Consider the following 21,536-nt stretch of genomic DNA (forward strand, 5'->3'; position numbering starts at 1 on the left):
TCCTTATTCAATTGTTCTTTACTGTTTCTTCCTCATGTTCCTAGATTTCCTCATATGTTTGAATCTTTATATCCAATGCAATTTTGCTTCCACTTTATTTATTCTGGTCTCCTGAATAAAGCATTCTCTTCCATAGTGATATGGTATATTAGATAGAGTGCCTGAAACCAGAAAGACTCAAATCCCTGTGTTCAAGTCTGGCCTCAGTTCCTCATCTGTAAAATGAGCTAGAGAAGGAAATGGCAGATAACTCCAGTATCTTTGCCAACAAAACCCCAAATGGGGTCACAAAGATTTGAACACTATTGACTGAACAACAATAACAAAAAGTCCTAGATCATTCATGAAGCTCATGAAACTTGGTCTCTTTGATGTACAACTGGTCACACACACACACACACACACAACTCCCCATTACTCTCTTTCTCCTGAGATGAGTTAATCTACATCTACTTAGTTTAGGACTTTGTTCTTGGGTTAAATTTGATTATTGAGTACAAACTCACTTTAGTTGCATATACTATGTGTCAGATGCATCAACCATGGGTAACTGGGAAATCTTGCTATCCTCCTTGTCTGAAAGCATTTACCCCACTGATTTTTTGGTGAATAGTAATCAAATTCCACCATTAAAATGAGCACAACAAAGGACCCATGACCCTCTTCACTGTTCCTGTGATTCACCTGATGCTTAATTTTCTTTTTCTTCCCTGGTCACCATCCCCTTGTATTTTGTGTCCTTCTAGAAAAATTTGTTCCTCGAGGGCACACACAACCTCACTTTTGTCTTTGTATTGATGGTAGTAATAGTAAATGTTTACGTTACCGTATGTAACAAATTCCTAGCCCCCATCTTATTTAATCAAATCTAGTGGCTCCCTATTATCTCAAACAGAAAATATTTACTTTGACTTTTTAAAAATTTATAATATTTTAGTTTCCCCCAATTTCACTTTGGCTTTTAAAGCTCTTCATAAAGTTTCCTCTGTCTACTTTCCTAATCTTTTTACACCTTAAGCTCCACCCCTACCTCATAATTTTTGATAAAATAATATTGGCCTCCTTACTCCTCATACAGAACATTCCATTGGATGTATAAATGCTAAATAATGCCATTAAAAGCAATGTGTAAACATTTCTTATTTTTAATTACTAGTATTTCTATAGCATTGAGTGGAGAAGAACAAAAGGAAAATAAGAATTTTATAAGCAACTCCTTTGTGCTAAGTACTTTACAAACATTATCTTATTTATTCCTCACAACAACCTTAGAAGAGAGGTCCTATTATTATCCACACTTTACATTTGATGAAACTAAGCAGAAGTCAAAAGACTAACGATAAGCATCACATAGCTACAGTTTGAGTTTAGATTTGAAGTCAGGTCTTCTTGTCACGGACTCAGTGCTCTTATCCACTGTGCCACCCAGCTAGAATTTAAGGAGTGGCCTAATCAGACTTGATGTCAGGAAAAAGAGTGTCTTCAAAATAAGAAATGTGACAGAGTAGAATGGACATCTTTAGGAGATGGTAGGTTTTATGTTCCTAAAAGTCTTCAAACATGAGCTGGATGACTACTTATTAGAGTGTTGTAGAATGGGTTCTTATTTAGATATTAAATGGACTAAATATCATCTGAGGGCCCTCCCAATACTGAGATCCTGTGGCTCAATTGCTTACCTAATTTTAAAGGGTTAGAAAGTGATGGAGGCAGAATTCAAACTTGGACTGCTTGTATTCCAAGCCTATTGGCCATTGCAATCCCCAAAGCTAAGTTAATAATAGAAATTGTCATTCACCCTGTCTACTACACCCTGGTGTATATTTGAAATGTCCCTTTCAAACATACAAATCTTATTCAGAAAAGACAGCCAATGTCTGAAACATAACCATCATCTCATCCTGATGTGATAAATGGTTTGAATTGGACCATAAATAGAGAGCCTTCCATTAAATATTTACTAGGTTAAATTGCAGGTTTTTTCTACTCCTTAAAATAAGAATGTTATGTCATTTCAAGGTTTCTCTAAGTGTCCTCAACTCAGAAGCCTCACTATCCAATCATGAAGGATAAAGTGCTGTTTCAAGAGGCTTAGAATACTAGAGTGTCAGTCACACAGGCATTTATTCGAAACAACTTATATAGAATCTACAGAAGAGTGAATTTTTATTTTTTTAATATTTTATTTTTTATAAAAAGAGTGATTTTTTAAAAGCCTTTCATTTAAGAAGGAGGATGAGCAATGGAAATGGTACCATATGATGTATGTCCATGTTTCTAGAAGCTCCGGTTTCCATCTTTTTAAAAAATTGCCTTTGGCAATACAATTCCATATAGGTACACCTCATTGGAGGTACCAGATGTATTTTTTATTCCATAAACAGGTTTAAAATACCTAACAGATACAGGGCCTCACTGATAATTACTATAGGACATAAAAGATGAATAAGCAAATTCTATTTCTCTTAGGGAACTGAGCCTTTATTTCAACCTTACTAATTTGATATTGTACATTATTCACAATATCTTTGATTAGTAAGTATATTTCTTATACCCATTTGACTGATGAAAAAGATAGTTCCTAAGTTCCTTAAAACCTGAGTATAGGGGGCAGCTGAGTAGCTCAGTGGATTGAGAGCCAGACCTAGAGATGGGAGGTCCTAGGTTCAAATCTGGCCTCAGACACTTCCCAGCTTTGTGACCCTGGGCAAGTCACTTAACCCCCCTTGCCTAGCCCTTGCCACTCTTCTGCATTGGGGCCAATACACAGTATTGACTTCAAGACAGAAGGTAAGGGTTTAAAAAACAAAACAAAACAAAAAAACTGAGTATAAGTTGAGTTTCTGTAAGTCATATGTTAAGCATTCATCAGAGCTGAATACACTAATAAGAATTTTTCTGAGGAAGGGTCTTTTTAAGAAGTTAAAGAATTGTTTAAAATATTACTTATAAATATGGATTTTTATCTAAAAAATATATTCCCATGTGAGGCATAAGAGTTGATCCTGGGTTCTTGAAAGTCATGCCAGTATGAAATAGATTCTAAAAAGAGGAAATTTTCCAAGTATGGACTTAGCAATGAAACATTACCTATTATTTAAGATCAGTTTCATTAATTATGGAGAGATTCACTAAGAAGTTGGTGAAATAGTGAATTTATTGCTACAGATCTTCATAAAGACCATCTACTAAGGTTGTTGTTCAGTTGTATCAGATTCTTCAAGACCCCATTTGAGGTTTTCTTGCAGACACTGTAGTGGTTTATCATTCGTTCTCCAGTTTATTGTATAGATGAGGAATCTGTGGCAAATGAGGTTAAGTGACTTACCCAGAGTCACATAGCTAGTATCTGAGGCCAGATTGGAAGTCAGAGATGATTCTTCAAGACTTCAGACCAGGTGCTCTATCTCCTATGTCATTTAGTTGCCCTACTAATATCTATTGTTAGTGGGAAGCATCACTTTCATTGATAAAGATTAGAAATCTGTTATCTTAAAGTAAATATGGATTCACTATACTAGATTTACTTAAATTTAGAGATATGACGTCAACTAGACCTGATATGGTCTAAGACAACATTAGTATAATCATCAATGTCTCATAGACATCAGTATATCTTAGAAGATAGTTCTAGTCACAGAATGCAACTGTAAGAAATCATTTTGTACAATAGAAATTAGCTGCTTTAAGACATCATGGGATGGATTTAGTATTATAAAAAACACGATTATGAATTAAAATGTCCCACCAAATAAGAAATGTAGTCAAATACTATGTTTCATTTTATGTGCATAATTGCTTGAGAAAAACATGTTAAAATAATAATAATGAAGAAGCTGAATAAAGTCTCTCTGGTCCCTTAAAATTTTGTGTCTATGAAGAATTAATTTAAAAAATTAAGTGGATACTATATGCCAAGTACTGTGCTATGAGCATAAGATAAGAGGGAGGCTCCACAGATAATCCCACTCAATTAAAAGGAGTTAACTTTCTTAGATAAGAACACTTGATTAAATAAATCAGAACTAGAAGACTTCTTATAGAGCAAGCAGCTAGTAGACAGAATAATATATGGCATTCTAGGCCTGGAGTAAGACTCGGGTTTAAATCTAGCTTCAGGCACTTGCTAGCTATGTGACCTTTCTAAATTACTTAACCTCTGTTTGCCTCAATTTCTTCATCTGTATAATGGGGATAATTATGGCACTAATCCTACAGTGTTTTATGAAGATGAAGTGAGATATTATTTAAGAAAGAACATGCTTAGCACAGTGCCTGATACATATTAGGCACTATATAAACACTTATTCCCTTCCGTTCCTTTCCCTTTCTTATTGAATGAATAACTCTATCTTGTACTTATGACAACATGATATGACTGTATAAATTGTTTTTCTCCACATTTCTACCAAGAGTTTTTTGAGGGTACCAATGAACATTTTATAGGAAGATTTCCACAATTTTCTAGAAGCCCCATAGGTATTTTGGCACACACACAGTTCATCCTTCATTTTGAAGAGGTCCAATGACATCATGGGTGACGTTTTGAGTTGCTTGTGAATTGGATTAAGTAAGGCAGAGTTGCAAAAAGTCTTCAGCCTCACTTACTCTTCCAGAGTCATAGAAGTCCAGTGACAGGACAAAAGTCAGTGCTAGCCCAGGTTAGGATGGATGACCTTGGTGTCTTTGATGTCTGACAGAGTTCTAGGCTCTCTGTAGCATCTGCTTTGTCTGCCTCCATGACTCTCGGAATAAATTTTTCTCATCCATCTATTCCACCAGGGGAAGTCTTCACATGCTTGGAATAGATATTCCCCTAAATCACTGAAGGACTTGAAGCCTGCTGGTTACCCTCAAATTGGTTTAGCCAAGTCTCTGCCAAGATGGCCACTGTGCGTATTGTAGGTCCCTGGAGCCACAGGTGAGAGTTGAGTGAAAGGTAGACTCCAAAGGTGGGTGAGCAGCCTTGAAAAAGTCCTTGGCAAACTCTCACATGAGAGGTGGTAGTCATCCCAGAACACTCCATTTTTGATGGTGGCTTCCATGCATTAGGGCTTTCAGAATATAAAGTTAGGGTTACCACTGCCGGTCAGTGTGCATAATCAAATTTACTGGTTTTCTCTACCTCAAGAAATTAATGAGTGAAAAAATTGGACTCTATTATATATTCTTCAGATAAGTCACCAGCAATGGTGTCAAATGAGGAACCAAAGAGAGTGGTGGTACCTGGAAGCATCTGTCTATCCAAAAATCTGAATCTCAAGGGACTAAGTAAACTAAACCTTTTCATATAAGACAAATGAATGTGCTTTGGTCATTTGGTCATAATGACTGGCATTGAAAATTCCTATAAGCTAGGATATACGCAGAGAACCTGGATTGATGAGAGTAATAAGAAAAGCATGAAGAGGGAGACAAAAACTAAGAGTACCAATGCACAGTGCTGTAGTACTACTGAGGATTGTACTGGTACAAAAAGTCATATTATTTTGTAAAATTAGTTTTGAGATATAAGCTAAGAAACATCATCACTTCCTGAGCTCTGAACTCAACTGTTTTAGAAAACAGTCATTACAATAGCTCTAGTTAGGGACTGAGTGGTGATATAACCTACAAGCAAACCCATCAAGGGGAAGACAACCCAGATGGTGAAGGGTCATGAATCATACCACAATAAGATAAAAGAATTAGGGATTTTTAGCCTGGAGAAGAAAAGACTTGTAGGTGATATGAGCTGTCTCCAAATATTTGGAGTGCTGTCAGATGGAAGAGGAATTAGACTTGATATGCTCTATACCACAGGTCAGAACCAGGAGCTAGAAACAGAAGTTTCCCAGAGATACATTAAATCCTGATGTGAAGAAGGAAGATCCTAACAATTAGAGCAATTCCCAAAGAAAATGGGATGACTTGAGAACAGAGGAGTTTCCCTTCCATGTAGTGGACAGAGCTAGCACAGAATGGGTGACTCCTTGTTGGATATAGTTTAGTACAGACTCCTTCAAGAAATGGGTTGGGTTAGTTGGCCACTTTGAATTCTCAAATTATGTGGTTTTAGCCATAACATTATCTGTTTTATTTATAAGACCCAAATAAAATCAATCCTACCTTTGACAGAAATGTTTTCTAAACTCTGCTAATTTTAGCACCTTTCCTCTCAATTTTCCTATTTATTTTGTGCATAGCTTATTTGTACACATTTGTTTATTTTTTGACTACTTCATTAAATTGTGATATCCCTGAAGGCAGGGACTTCCATCACCTCTTTGTATTCTCAGGATTTAATACAGTGCCTGGCATTTAGTAGGTGATTAATAAATGTTTATTGGCCAAAAAACTGACAAATAGTAGACAGCTAGGTGCTATAGTGGATAGAGTAGCAGGTCTGGCATCTGGAAGATCCGAAATCAAATCTAATCTCAGACACTTACTTGCTCTGTGACCTTGAACAATTAACTTAACCCTGTTTGTTTCAGTTTCTTTATCTATAAAATGAGCCTGAGAAGGAAATGTCAAACTATTCCATTATCTTTGCCACAAAAACCACAAATGGAATCAGACACTGCTGAAATGACTGAACAACAAAGAAGAGACAGAAGAAAAGTAAAGTTCCTTAAGAGTGGAGCTTGAGGAGCTTTGGGTGTAAAGGTATGGAAAAGGTGCCATTATCCCTTCTGTGACAGGGTGACCAATTAAGTATCAGTCCTCTACGGAATTGGCTTCAGAGGGCAATGGCTTCCATTCAGAAAGCTGTCTTTCAGCATCCATGTCTACCACCTAAGCAGTAAGAGTTTTACCTCCCTAGGAGGAGATCAGAATAGATTTGTCTGATTTCCATGATGTAAGTGCTAATTAATCTAGTGATAGTAATGACAGATACAGGGAACTGAAATAGAGGCAGGAAATTAGGATTCAATTCCAGATCTATAGCTGACTTGCTATGCAGTCTTCAGCATATGACATCCTCTATGCAGCTCAGGGGAATGAGAATATTTTCCCCATGGGGCCTACCCTCTATCCAAACAGAAATGTCACTGCTGAAGATAATATCCTCTGTCTCCCAAGCATGCATTTGCAGGATCATATATCTTCCTCCCATCACCCCACATTCAACTGTCATCTATCAGCAAGACTGTTTCCTTCTGTGGGTTCTGTAATGAGACTGACAGCCCCTTGCATACATCAGAGGATGAGGAGACATGGGCCTTCCTGCCTGGCTAGCTCTCACTATCTGTACCTGCCTCCAATCGAGGGAAAACAAAGCTTTATTATTATTATTATAAGATGAGAGAAGAATAGTAAGGCTGTCATACCTCCGTGGTCCTCATGAAACTGAAAATGGAAAGCAATGGGAACAAAATATTTATATATACAGCATCAAATAAATATAATCCAAAGGTTCCCCAGTGGTCCAGTTGCAGAGGACCTATGTCTGCCAGGAAAACAAAGGGTAGTTTTTGCACACGAACCTCCTGGACCCATGACCAGATTTCGAGTACTCAAATTATACCCCTATATGTGGGACCCTGAGCATTTCTGGTGGTTCAGGAAGGACATAGGTATTCGGTTTTAGGAAATAATGAGGGATTTTGATTTCTTTGTACAGGTAAAAGAGCTTAGATATTTGGCTCATAGTCCTACATCTTAGAGTAGCCAATTGGGCAACCTTGAAATACAGAATGTTACAGTGGAATACCCTGCTGTTATCCAGGGTATAAGTTTTGGGCTTGGAGTCAAGACTCATCTTCCTGATATCAAATATGGCCTCAGATACTTAACAGTTGTGTGACCCTGGGAAAGTCCCTTAGCCCTGTTTGCCTTAGTTTCTTCATCTGCTAAATGAACTGGAGAAAGAAATAGTAAACCATTCTAGATCTTTGCCAAGAAATCCCCAAATAGGGTAATAAAGAATTAAACATGACTGAATAGCAATAAGAAAGGAACTTGGTTTGAGCCCTGAATATGTCATTTATTTGACTAGTTAAGTGGACAAGTCACTTACCCTTTCTAAATTTCAGTTTCCACATCTACAAAATTAAGGTGCTGAACAAGATGAATTCTAGACTCCTTTTAGCCCCTAATTCTATGATTCATTGGACCCTATGACATTGAACAAATGAGTGTCCTGCTTCAGTTTTGCCATCTGTAAAATAAAAGTGTTAGATCACATGATCTCTATTGTCCTTTTCCTAGAGGATGTATCCCTTTAACTCCGACTTTTAAAAAAATCTAGATTTTTTTTTTTACTTATCTGAGGGAAATAAATCAAACAAAGTGAGAAAGAACACTGTTGTACTGTTAAAGTTCAAATAGTCATTTTATTCATCATTGGCTCCCCTTTACCTGGTAATGATGACTTGAAAGAATACCTCTGTGTTTAGCACCAAGCAGCTCTAAAAGGTGCCTTGTCTGAAAATACTGATAAATATATGTAACCTTCACAGTGGATGGATCTGAGTGGGCAACCTTCAAATATATTTGACAATGACAAGGATATTTTTCTTGTTGGGAGATGAACTTTTTGGGTCTTTTACGTGCTTGTTTTTTTCTCTGAAAAACCTGACCACCTCTTTGCCCCATTCTTCCTAACTAGCCTGCTACCCTCTAGAGAAAAGACTAGGGTCACTAGCTGTGTCCTTAATGATGCTGATGGAGTCTGCTCAACCTGGGTTTCCTAAAACATGAGATTTATAGACTTCATGATCTGATTAGAAAGTCACAGTCTGGTAGGCGCTATTGATCAGTTCATGATAGAATGCCTCCCAAACATTCTTATACTAGCTGTTTTAATGATGCAATACTTCCTTTAGGAACTACATAATAGTGGGGCCATTTTAGGAGAGCATCTCTTTAAATTCTCGTACCTTGTCAGTTTCTGAGTTAGCCCTAGTAAAGGACGCAAATAGTTGGTTATACTCAAGAAATTATTCTTGGCATTTTGTTGTTACTACTGTCAAGTTCAACTAGAGGTACAAGGGGAAGAGAATAAGAATTTATATATAGCACCCACTACATACCAGGTCCTATATTGATAAATATTATCTCATTTGATCCTCACAACAACTCAGGGAAGTATATGATATTTTTATTCCCAGTTTATAGTTCAAGAAATTTAGGCAAAGGTTAAGTGACTTGCCAAGAGTCACCTACCTATTAAATTTCTGATATTAACTTAGGTCTTCCTGACTCTAGGTCCAGCACTTGGTCCAGTATAGTAAGCTGTCCCAACTATAAGAACCAATATCATGCAAATTCTTAGAACTTTATATGTGCCCTTCTCAGAATTTGTGAGTTGATCTAGAATACAAAAATCTAAACATTTGTGCTACCCCTTTATACTTCATTGTTAGTTAACAAACATTCATTTATCACTTACTATGTGCCAAACATTGTACCAGGAATGAAGCAGAAAGGACATACCAAATTTTAGCATTTTGCTTTCAATGAGTTTGCTTTATATTTGAAAGTAGAATATAGATTGACATACATAGTTCTACCAAGGACCAAAGCAGTATTTACACATACGAAGAATGTTGTATTTGCCTTCATTTCACATAAATTTGATTCCTAGCTCCAAATGTGTGTTCCTTACATTGTTAGGCTTTGGGATGGGTGTGTAGAAGGCACTACTAATCCTGCAGATAGAATGATCAAAGAAATCAGACAAGGTAACACTAGACAGTCTATAGCTATTATGTGTTTAAGAGAAACCCATATAATATTACATTACTCAACCCAAAGTGTTTTTTTTTTTAAATTTTTACCATCCAATGAAAGAAAAGAAAACATTAATTCAGACCAAAGAATACAGTATATCTAGACATAGTTGCCTCATGCAGACAATAAACTGTGTATTTTTATGGTATAATATCAGTCATAAGTAGGATTTTGAGGTGCTTTGTATTTTGCTAGACACTCAGCAACACAAACAACAAAAATGCTTTATGCTTTCAGAAATTCATTGTGTAAAAAGGTCTCTTTAACGAAAACATGGCAGATGTAAAGCTATTAAATTTGAAATCTATTCTTCCCTAAAATTGAAAGAAGTGGGCACTAGCAGGAAAACTGAATGCCTTCTAATCCTAAATAGCCAATGCAGACATATGTGAGTTCCTCTCTTCCAAGAATATGGGTACTATCTCTGTGCTTAGAATAGGGCCACACTACATCCTACTTCCTAGTTTATTTTGTCCCATTGGCATGGGACCTTAGACTTAAAAAAAGAAGAATCAAACTTTTCTGCTATTGTCCTATCCCAGTCATATTAATACGTTCACATAAAATTTCCTCACCGTATTTTATCCATCAAGTTGAGGGTGATTTGGGGGGGAAATTAGCATTTGCTTTGTCATGCTATTTTCCCCTGAATATGTGATTCTTTTTTTTTTAAACCCTTACTTTCTGTCTTGGAGCCAATACTCTGTATTGGTTCCAAGGCAGGAAAGTGGTAAGGGTAGGCAATGGAGGTCAAGTGACTTGCCCAGGGTCACACAGCTAGGAAGTGTCTGAGGTCAGATTTGAACCTAGGACCTCCCATCTCTATGCCTGGCTCTCAATCCACTGAACTACCCAGCTTCCCCCTGAACATGTGATTCTTAAGGGCAAAAAATATTTTATTTTTGCCTTCATATCTTCAGTACATAGCCAAATAGATATTGTATAGAAACATTTAGTAAGGAGGCAGTATGTTGCAGTCAAAAGGATGGTTCTAGAGTGAGGGGATATGAGTTGAAATATCAGTTCTGAAGATGATTATATTTATGCTAACCTGAAACAATATTTATAGTGCTTGGAAGACAGTAGGTACTTAATAAATGCCTGTTTCCTTCTCTCTTGGGGATCTTCCTCTCCTAGTTACTTTGTCAGTAAATGAAAAGTTGAATTAAATGAACTCTGTCATCCCTTCTACTTCTATATCTATGACCTTAAGTTGTTTCATTAATTACTATGAATAGTATATATATACATATATATATATGTGCATATGAAAGTTGAAAAATTCTTTATATATATTATCTCATTTCATCCTAACAACAATCTTGTCAATAATCATGATCTATTATCACTGTTTAACAGATGAAGAAACTTAGGCTGATAAGTCCAGTGACTAGCCCAGGGTCACATGGCTAATAAATATCTGCTGTAGGAATTAAACTTATGTCTTTCTGACTCTAACTCTCTATCCACTGGACCATAGAAATGCCTTAAATGGTTCACAGATCTTGATGACTAATATGAGACTTTACATACAGAAAATGTCCCAGCCAGTTTCTATTCTCCCACTCCAGAGGAATCTAATTGCTTTAGAGAAAAATAAAGCTACTATCCTAGGAAATAGTTGGATAAAGAAGCCAAGCAGAAAGACCAGATATACTAGAAACCAAAAACAGCTCTTCAGTATAATCCAAAGTTTTTCATCAGGAAGTTTGATAATTCTAATGGAAACCATTTTGAGGGCTATGTTTAGTTCTAATAATAGAATTCTCCAAATTCTCCTAATTCATCTAATAAATAGTTATACAAAATGAACTGGAGAAAATTTTTGGAATTAAGTTCTTTGTAGCCTTCATATTTTCTGTTTGAACATAGTATGAGACACCCATAACAGCATGATTTCAATGCCTTCTGAATTTTAATGATCTAAAATCAAAGTTCTAATTCATGTGCATAAAAGTGCTCTTTTTTTTAACTCAAGCATCCAATGGTAGAATTATGCTTCTACTGATGACATAATTAATATATATTCTTTAAAAGTTGAGCTCTCAATACTAAGTTTTCCTCTAGTGGAAATGTTCCATAGAGAAAGGGCTCTTCTAAACTCTGTGATAAACAGGAAGCGTATTTCTACACAAATTTAAAATGGACCTTTAAATAAGGACAAACATTTTCAGACCAATTTTACATAAAACTAAATAAATAATCACCCCATAGCAATCACATAAAGGCAACTTTCTGTGAAATGGACTGTGGATTTCATGTTTTTTTTTCAGTGTTTTAAAGTCTTCTCGTGTCATTAATACAGGTTAAACTTCAGGCTATCAAGATTGCCCTGGTATTCCAGGGTCACTATGTACTAAAATAACATTTCCCATGTCTTAGAGAAAACCAAGAGAAATCTCAGTAAGAACGACATTAAATTTTACCATTCAGTCTAATTTATTCTTTGTTATTTTGATAAATAACACCACTGTGTCAAATTACAACTTAGGGGGCACACAAGTATATACACATATAGACAAAATTTCTCCATTCAACTCTAAAAAAAGTCATCCAACTTTACTTTTAAGCTGTTTTCCTAGAACATGACTATAATAAATAAACCAGAAAGACCTACCTGTAGGAGACCCTTCCATGACATGACCGATGTATGGTCCTTCCTTAAAAATGGGCCTGTTGTCATTCTGATCAATCACGATGATATCCAGAGAGACAGGTCCCTCAATGGTTTTGCCGCTGACATCAGTAGTCTCCACGAACAGCTGTTTGAGTAAAGAGATTGGGGGGGGAAAAGGAATTCATTTATTGTGAAAACTGAAATATGTTCCTCCTGGGAAAGATAGGGAACATCAGCAATTTTGTTGTAATTAGCCCTTGGCAAAGTTCAAACTTTGGTCTCAGTGGATAGTCACTAGGATTGAATTAGAAAGTGAAGGATTTGAGTGAAAGAGAAAAATCAATTCATGCTGGATCCCCATTGGGTACTTTGCAATTAATTCACCGAATTTGCAAAAAGAACCTAAAGAAATAAAAACCACAATCTGATATGAATGATGTGAAAAACTGCTGAGGGTATGATGTCTTCTATTTCTCCAACATAATTATGCTTACAGGGAATATTTTTGCTGGTAAAAGAAATGGCAAAGCAGTTCATAGTAGAACATTGAGTCATTACTTCAAGCATTTGTGATTTAATAAGTGTGGATGCCCCCTCCACTGTTGATCACCACAAACCTTCTAAACTATAGTAGAAGGGTTTTATAAAACATACTACTATCTAGTAACCAACATTCATGTGATGAAAAAGAGAGACACAGAGACAAACAAGCAGAGGAGAGGAGAGAAGATATGGATATACTGACCCAGGAGACCACAGTCCTCATGGCATGGGTCATGCCAAGCCCTCTTGCTTCTTGGCACTTAATTACCATACCCTGATACTAGAGAGCATTCAAGTATGTAGTTTGAGGTAATTTGATGGGATAATTAATGACGGAGGAATGGCTCATAACAGATCTGCCCTTGGTTGAGATACAAAGGAATGGCTCATCATAAACAAGGCCTTGGAAAAGTCTAGTTTTCTCATATTTTTCCATCTTTGATTCAAAGCCATTGCAAGAAAATCAGGACCAAATGAATAAAGATGGAGAAGAGAGTTTTATGGGATCTTAACTTTTACATTTAGGAGTCTTCAGAAATGCAAAGAAAAATGGCTTCATTTCCTGTTAAACTTCTCTTCCTATCCCTTCCATCTCATTCCATAAAAGGCAGCGTTGGCTAGTGATCATTTTAAGAGAATTACCCAACTATAACTCTATCCCTGGACAGCAAAGGGATAAACTACCTTTGCAACCTTAGATGAATTCCTTTCTCTTTCAAGTCGTCCATTTCCTCAAATCTAAATTTCAATATTTGAGATCCTCAGAGTTCAGATGATCACTCACAAAGTATATGGAACAAAGGAAGTTTTTCAGGTATCAGTCAGACTAGCTGATCATTGATTTCTTTTCCAATAAAGAATGTATATAATTTATGATTTGAAGGGACCCCAGCAGGTATTTGTTCCAGTCAATAACCAAAAGGGATACTTATTTTAATATGCTTAATAAGTGTTCATCCAGATTCAGCTAAAAGAGCTCAAAGGAAGGAGAATCTATTAGCTACTGGAACACTTCAACTAGTCACTAACAATACCTATTGCTAGGAAATGTTTGACATCAGAGATGAATTTACCTCTTTGAAGTTTTTACCCATTGCTGCTCTCCCTCTACTCTGTGAGGGAAGATTTAGTTTAAAACATATCTTATATTAATCGAGAATACTCTGAAAGTATAGAATGAGTATCTCTTCCCCTCCCCACCCCACCTATTTAGCAAGCAAGAGCTGATAATATACAGTTTTTCATATCCTCCAAGCATTTTTCTTTTGGGAAAGGATCCAGGAGCATCTAAGCTAATTCAAATAAATAGCACGCAGATGCATATGTTATCTCAGCATCATAGATGTTTGCTTATCCATACCAGTATACACTGTGTGGGGGCACTCAAGTACCTGAGCAATGAATCCTAACAGCTACAGACATCTCTGAACCAACCACACTCAACACGATAAAAAATATGGGGAAAGGAGCCACAAAGAAAAACTCTGGAGGTACCATTGCCCTGTCTCTTCTAGCTTCTATTGATCTCTCCTTAATTCATTCCTGCAATTCCACTCCACAATATTTTTATGCCAAATAGCTCACTCTTCATTCATTCCCTCTATCCTACCAGTTAATGGTTAACTTCTACATTTACCACTATTGAATGAGTACCAGCAGCTTTCCTACTTTTTGGCACTGCTAAATATGCTTATGGAACTGTCAGTGCAATCATCCGCTTATCTTGTCAGCTGGCACATTAAGGCAAAGTGTAGTGGGTCCTAGAGCTGCCTTTGGGTAATGTGTAGATTATCCCATTCCCAGACACATTAACCAAGTGCTAATTGTACTTTCTGAATGCAATTTGGTGCCAGTTGCAGGAATGACTCTGGCACCTGCTTGGACTTTCAGACTTGCAGATGAACTCAGATGGAAAGAGTTGCAAAAGAGGGAATAATTTTCTCTCTAATAAGCCACTTTGAAGCCAACTTGCTTTTAAAGCTGATGTCAGAGATAGGCAGTCTGCTGATTGGAACAAGGGCTGCATATCTTGTGCTGGGATTTCCAGCATAGTTCCCTCAGCTGAGTTGGTAAGTTGTTTTCCTTCTATTGGCCTCAGCTTCCCTGTTATTGGAGAGTCTTATTTTGTCCAGTTTAGCCACACAAGACCAGTAGAAGGTCAAGTTGAAGTACTAGAAATATATATTCTTTGGGGTAATTCTACTAAGTAGTCATATATGAAAGCCAGAAGCACAGACGGCAGAAGACAGTATTCATAATAAAGTTTTTAATTATACTGTGTCCCTTAAGTTTTTAGAACTCTTTCATACAGGACACAAGCTTGTGGTATTTGCACAGGACTCATCTTGTCAGTGACGTGAATGATTACTTAACATTGTATGCCTATGGAGGGAGGAGCTGATGCATGTTTGGGAGAAGAGAGATCTTATTATTGCTGCTGGCTTTGAGATAGGGCATACATGATTCTAGCCTCTCTTCAAGAAAAGCCCTTTGAAGGAAGAGAGAGAGAGAGAGAGAGAGAGAGAGAGAGAGAGAGAGAGAGAGAGAGAGAGAGAGAGAGAGAGAGAGAGACAGAGACAGAGACACTGTAAGAAGAGGAGGATACATGAAGGAGTCAGTGTTTTGATATGTCCTTAATTTCCAGCTTGCTTCCCCAGATATCTTGGGGAATTTCCCCATAGCTGAGGTCATGAATTCTGAATTTGACTCTAAATCAGACTCTCTGTCTTTCTATCTCCGTCCTTCCTAGTCTCTGGCTACCTGTCTATCTCTCTTCTCATTCCTAATAGAATTCAATCATTCTGGGTTTTATAATGTTTAGCTTGCCATCTGTTAACATAGATGGATTTAGATACTATTTATGATTTCTAATGATCTATTATATAACTAATCTTTGGCAGGAAAAGAGTTGTCATCACATATAAGCTTAAGATATTTCTTAACATTTAAATGATATAAATAAGGAAAACGACTTGAACCTAACCATGAAATCATTTCCTCTAGACTATCAATATTTGGAGGGGTAGTACAAATAGACATAATTCTAGTCTGGTTCACCTTCTCCAGGAAGCGAAAGGGAGCTGCCCACTAGAGAGGAATCAAAGCTTCCTTTGGAGAGAGATGCCAAGATTTCAGAGATGCATTCATTCATGCCTCCTTGTAAGTCACATTTATACAAACCCATTGGACTTTCCAATAACCTAAACGGGTAACAAACATATGTACATTTCTTTACATAACTTATGTAAAGAAAACTCGTTAATATATCCTCTTCTTACTTATTACATATTAATAGTTAGTATTTATATAATGCTTTTAAGGTTGTGAAATATCTTAGAAATATTTTCTAATTTTATCCTCACAACTATCCTATCTAGGTGGTAGGTACTATAATTATCTTCATTTTACAGATGAGGGAACTAAGGCAGCGAGGCTTAGTAATATGCCACAAATTATGAGGAAATTAAAAACATAGCTTCACTTTTCAGCCATCTCATTTTTGAGAAAAACTTCAAATAACTTACTAAGGCCTTCTATCCTAAAGAATAAATCTGAAGCTGGTAATGATATATGTGTCTCCCTGATTCTGTATATTTAATAGATAGCTATAAGAATACATGATATGGTTTTGTGGGGGAGTAGATTTCTGGCACAATAGCCCATTATAAAATCCTTTTGGTGCTGTAAATACAGAAAATAGAGTATGGAGATATATGGAGGTTGTATGCATGGAGGTGGAGAGTACAGAGACTCGAGGTAAAATTCTTGCCCAGAAACTATACCGGGGACAATTTGGTACAGCGAAAAGAACACTGACTGTGAAATCACCAAGTCCTGATCTTGTATCCCAAGTCTAACTAACATTTCTTCCCATTAAACTTCCTTAGCCTTCTATTTCTTCATATAGAAAATGATGAGATCGAACTAGCTGGTCATTGAGGACTCTTCCAGCTCTATATTTATAATCCTGATCCCAGAGAGATGACTGGACAAAGGTGGGTAGACAGCTGTTGAGGTAGGTCTCTCCTGGCTCTAAATCTCTGATCTCATGAAGCATTTCTAATCCAAATGCCAAGACAATATGTTTTGAGAGTCATTTCTTATCAGTAATAATAGGTTTGTCTGTCCATTTCATAAAGAACTCAAAGAATGACTGAAAGTACACAAATAGGGAAAGTCATAAAGATGCCATGCTTGTGTCTGTCTGACTGTCTTCATGACAAAGCTATAAATGAGGAAAACTTCATCAAATGGTGGGTATGGTTCCAGAGCATAACTATAAAGTGTGGTTATAATACCTCTAAGATGTTATTGGAATTTGAGGAAATAGGAAAAAGCAAATCATAACTTTGGGGATTAGTTCATTTTTTAAGCAAGGCTGATTCATTTTTTTTCTCCCATAAAGCTTTTCCTGATCCCTTACTACTCAAATAAATTTGTTCTTTATCTCATTTTTTATCTGCATCTTTCCTTTGCCCTATTACTCCCTACCTTGCATTATATTTTTTCATGAATATACCATGCCCCTCATTTTACCTTTCTCTCAAGTTCCTTGAGGGCAAGGACTGTCATTTTTTATCTTTATATCCCCAAGACTGAACATAAGACCTTGTAGCTGGTAGATTTTTAATAAATACAGTTTGAGACTTTACTTTAGCTGATAGATGAATTATATCTCAAGACACCTAACACCTTAGATTTGAAGTCTGAACTATTATGCACCAATAGGCTTGACCAATATCATAAACTACAATTAGGATGAAAATGTAGAAGGTGTGCTTATCAAAGATATAGATGACACAAAGCTGGAAGGGATGACTAATATAATAGATGAGAGAAATGAAATTCAATCTTGACAGGCTGGAACGCAGGGATGAAGCTAACAAGATGAAATTTAACAAGAATAAAGTCCTGCATTTAGGATCCAAAAGAAAATCTATTAAATAAGTGCAGAATAGAAGAGTACTGACTTGGCTGATAGTCTGTGTGAAAAATGAAAGATAAGCCGAAATCATCAAAAGAAGAATGGCAGGATCTGGTTCACAACTAAACCTTAATTTTTTGTGTCTATATGGTGAAGTCACTTCCCCTCTCGGGTCTTACTTTTCTCTTCTGTGAAAGGGAAGGTTTAGCCTGGAATTCAGGGATCTACAAACTATAGCCCAGGGGCCAATACCTCCCTCCTATTGTTTTTGTGTAACCAATGAGTAAGGAAGAGCTTTTTTTACATTCATAAATAAAGTTTATTGTAATTGAAAATGTAAAATCCAAAACTGTTGCTGGCTATATTTGACCTGTGGACTGTAGTTTGCTGACTTGTAGACCAGATCTTCTGATAGCCCAGATATCTATAACTCAAGGAGTTAAGATGGTAGATGTGATACAGGGTTGCAGCAATAGCTTTTTGCTTTTGCAAATTCAACTGTTACAGCCCTGGCAGTTTGGAGGTTTTAGAATGTTCACAGAAAATAAGTTGGAGCTTGATTCTATAAATAGTCCTGAAGCTCCAACTGAGGGACTTTTGCTTTTTGGCTTCTGCTTATTTTCTTTGGGGCATTTGGACCTAGCCTGATTTCTTTGGACCTCTCCCTGATCTCTCCATTTAGGTCCCTACTATTTCCCTGAATTTCCCTTTGGGCCCTGGGAGGAAGGGTAGTTTTGATGGTTGGACATTGTGGGTTAGCTTCTGTGGGCAAGTAGGACATCCTTAAATCAAACGGCCCCCTAATTTAGTGATCTGATAAATACTTTACTTCAGGGCAGTGAAACTTTCCTGACTGGGAGAGCCTCCTCTCTCAGTCTGACTCCCTTCTCTGTGACCCTTCCCCTACCACCAGCTTTCTCCCTAGCAGCAGTTACAAAACCCTGAAAACCCTCTCTCCCTCAACTTTTCCCTGCCATCAATAAATCCCTTTGTTATCTATACAAAAGCCTCTGGTGAATCATTGTATTGAATATTAAAGCAAAGGGTGAAGTGGTAAGAAATTACTTTCCTTTTTTATTTTTTGAGGGAAACCTAGGCATCCATCTTAGGCAGGAAGTACCCAGCTGAGACTTCCTGTAGACATTCAGTTTCACTGGCAGGGAGGAGCCTTCTTGACTCCTCCCTCAAAGGACTTTAGAAATTAATAAGAGAAACTCTTTCCCTGCCTGAAGGATCCAGTCTATTTCCTCTCAATACCTTTTGTCTCTAGCCTCAGTGACTAGCCTGTTTGAGTAGTCCTTCTTATACTCCCATTCATTCCCTTACCTTCCTATATACAACCCTCTCATCCCTTCATTACTCAACTAACCCCTTTACTCCTCCCTTTACCAAATTCATCCCTTGACTCAGCCATCCCCTTTTATCACCTTTATTCCTCTCCATTATCAACATTTTGCCTAACTTCTTTATAACATAGACATAATGGGACAATATATAGTAAACTACATATTTACATGTTTATATAAATATATATTATAGACAATGTATAGTAAATAATAGATATAGCAATTAGGTAGCACTGTGAATGGAGGTCCTGGTTGAGAGTTAGGGAAAGTTGAGTTCAAATCCAACCTCAGACACTTGCTAGCTCTGTCCCTGGCAAATCACTTAACCTTTTTTGCCTCAGTTTCCTCATCTGTTAAATGAGCTTGAGAAGGAAATGACAAACCACTCCACTATGAGACAAGAAATGCCTCAAATGAGCACATAAAGAGTTAGAGATGACTGAAAACATATGAGCTAAAACAACAAAAATAGATATAGTAATACTACTACTAATAGCAATAGATTGCATCCTTAGCATTTATAGTTTGCCAAGTAGTTTATAAATTTCATTTTATTTTATACTCACCTACCCTGTGAGGTACATGTTTTATTTTCCACATTTAATAGATAGGGAAACTAAGGTAGACATAAATTAAGACAATTTATATAACTTTTCCAGTATCATATTGCTGGTAAACACCTGTGACCAGATCAAAGCTCACTTCTGCTTGATTCTAGGCTCATAATCTATCCACTGTGCCACTTAGTTGCTTACTAAAAGGGAATTCCTGATTTAATCCCATCCTCAATATGCACAAAATGAGTGTGGATGGTTAAATGTGTAGAAATGAAATGGAATTCACCTAGCTCTGTGGCCAGACTTTGTATGTGTGTATATGTGTGTGTGCATCTCATTTTTCCCAGAATCTTGGCACAAAGCACCAATAAATATTTGCTATATGAAAGAATTAACACCATGGCCTGTATCTGAATAATTGGCATAAATGTCTCTACTGATGCTTTTCAGAAACTCCATTTGCAGTATTACTTCAATAAGTATAATGGCCCTGTGAAGTGAGAAGGGAAAGAAATGTTTTCAGCTAAAAATATTTAGAAATTCATCTACCTTGCAAAGTTCAGAATAAAATTCAAGTTTAAGGATTAAATAATGAAGTGTCAAAATGTCACTTAATGTTTATGGATAAACCCAATGGTTAGTAATAGTAGAATTTTAATATTTTGAATCCTTATTGTAGAATACTCTAATGTCCACCCTGAGGTCATTAAACTAGAATGAGGAAACTATCACTTTGCAATAATTCATCATCAGAGGCTTTCAAGAAAGAACTAAAAAAAAAAAGAAAATTACAACTCAGCAGTTTTTTTTTCATAGCTTCTTCATTATCCATGGTACCTCAACATGCCACTATAAAGAGTTATGCCAAGCCCCTCTTTAATGCGCAATTGGAGTCTTAGCTCAAATATATCCTAATCAATAAAACTTGCTCATTTCCTACAAATGCCTCTTCTACTTTCTTCTGGTGCTTTGTATTTCTGGTTGTATTTAACAAATTTGATTCAATTCAACAGGCGCTTACTTTGTGCCAGGAAGGCAATGTACTAGGCAATTCTATTTTTAATTCATTTCTTTATTAATGTTTTTAATATCTCTCTACCAGATTAAAAGATTTTTGGGTAGAGAGATTATACTTTATCCATCTTTTTCTCTCCCTTGGTACTGAGTAAAAGGATTTGAATTTAGGAGAATTAGCCACAGGTACTTGAGTCAAAGTTTATGCCTACACCTCATTTCATCTTGGTTGATCACGACAACAGAAATGTTTTAGTACCATCAGCTGGAGATGTGACAAAAAGTCAGAAAAAAAGTACTTCTATTCCTGGGCATAGGTCAAATAGAGATAAAAAACAAAGGCAACCATCCCATGTTAGTTAGAAAGGACCTTAGAGACCTTGGATGAGAAAACTGTAGTTAAAGAGATTCCATGCACATGTGCATGTGAGTTTGTGTATGTGTGTGGGTAGAGATCCCAATGCAATGAAATATCACTGTACTGAGAGAAATGGTGAATATTAAGAATTTATAGCAAGTTGGCCATCATGCCACAAAACAAATCCAATGTGGACTAATGGGTTTCTGTAAATATTTTAAACAGGATACTAATTCTTTTAGAAAATGGTCCAATGTGTTACCAGAGAGGACTGACTATGCTTCCTTAGTCATTTCAGTTATGTATGACTCTTTATGAACTCATTTTATATTTTCTTGGCAAAGATATTGGAGTGGTTTACAATTTCCATCTCCTGGTCATTTTACAGATGAGGAAACTGAAGCCAAACTAAGTTAAGTGACTTGCCTCAAGTCACACAGCTAGTACATATCAGAGACTG

General features: G+C 36.6%; 1 protein-coding gene across 1 annotated transcript in view; it reads right to left on the minus strand.

Moving 5' to 3' along the window:
- Nucleotides 1-21,536, minus strand: part of CDH13 (cadherin 13) — a 1,311,104-nt gene that overhangs the window by 510,402 nt on the left and 779,166 nt on the right. The window contains exon 7 of the mRNA XM_044659579.1: nucleotides 12,335-12,479. Within this exon, the coding sequence (XP_044515514.1) occupies nucleotides 12,335-12,479 (145 nt within the window). The remainder of the gene's footprint in view (nucleotides 1-12,334; nucleotides 12,480-21,536) is intronic.

Source organism: Gracilinanus agilis, chromosome 2 (genome assembly GCF_016433145.1).
Source record: "Gracilinanus agilis isolate LMUSP501 chromosome 2, AgileGrace, whole genome shotgun sequence".
NCBI lineage: Eukaryota > Metazoa > Chordata > Mammalia > Didelphimorphia > Didelphidae > Gracilinanus > Gracilinanus agilis.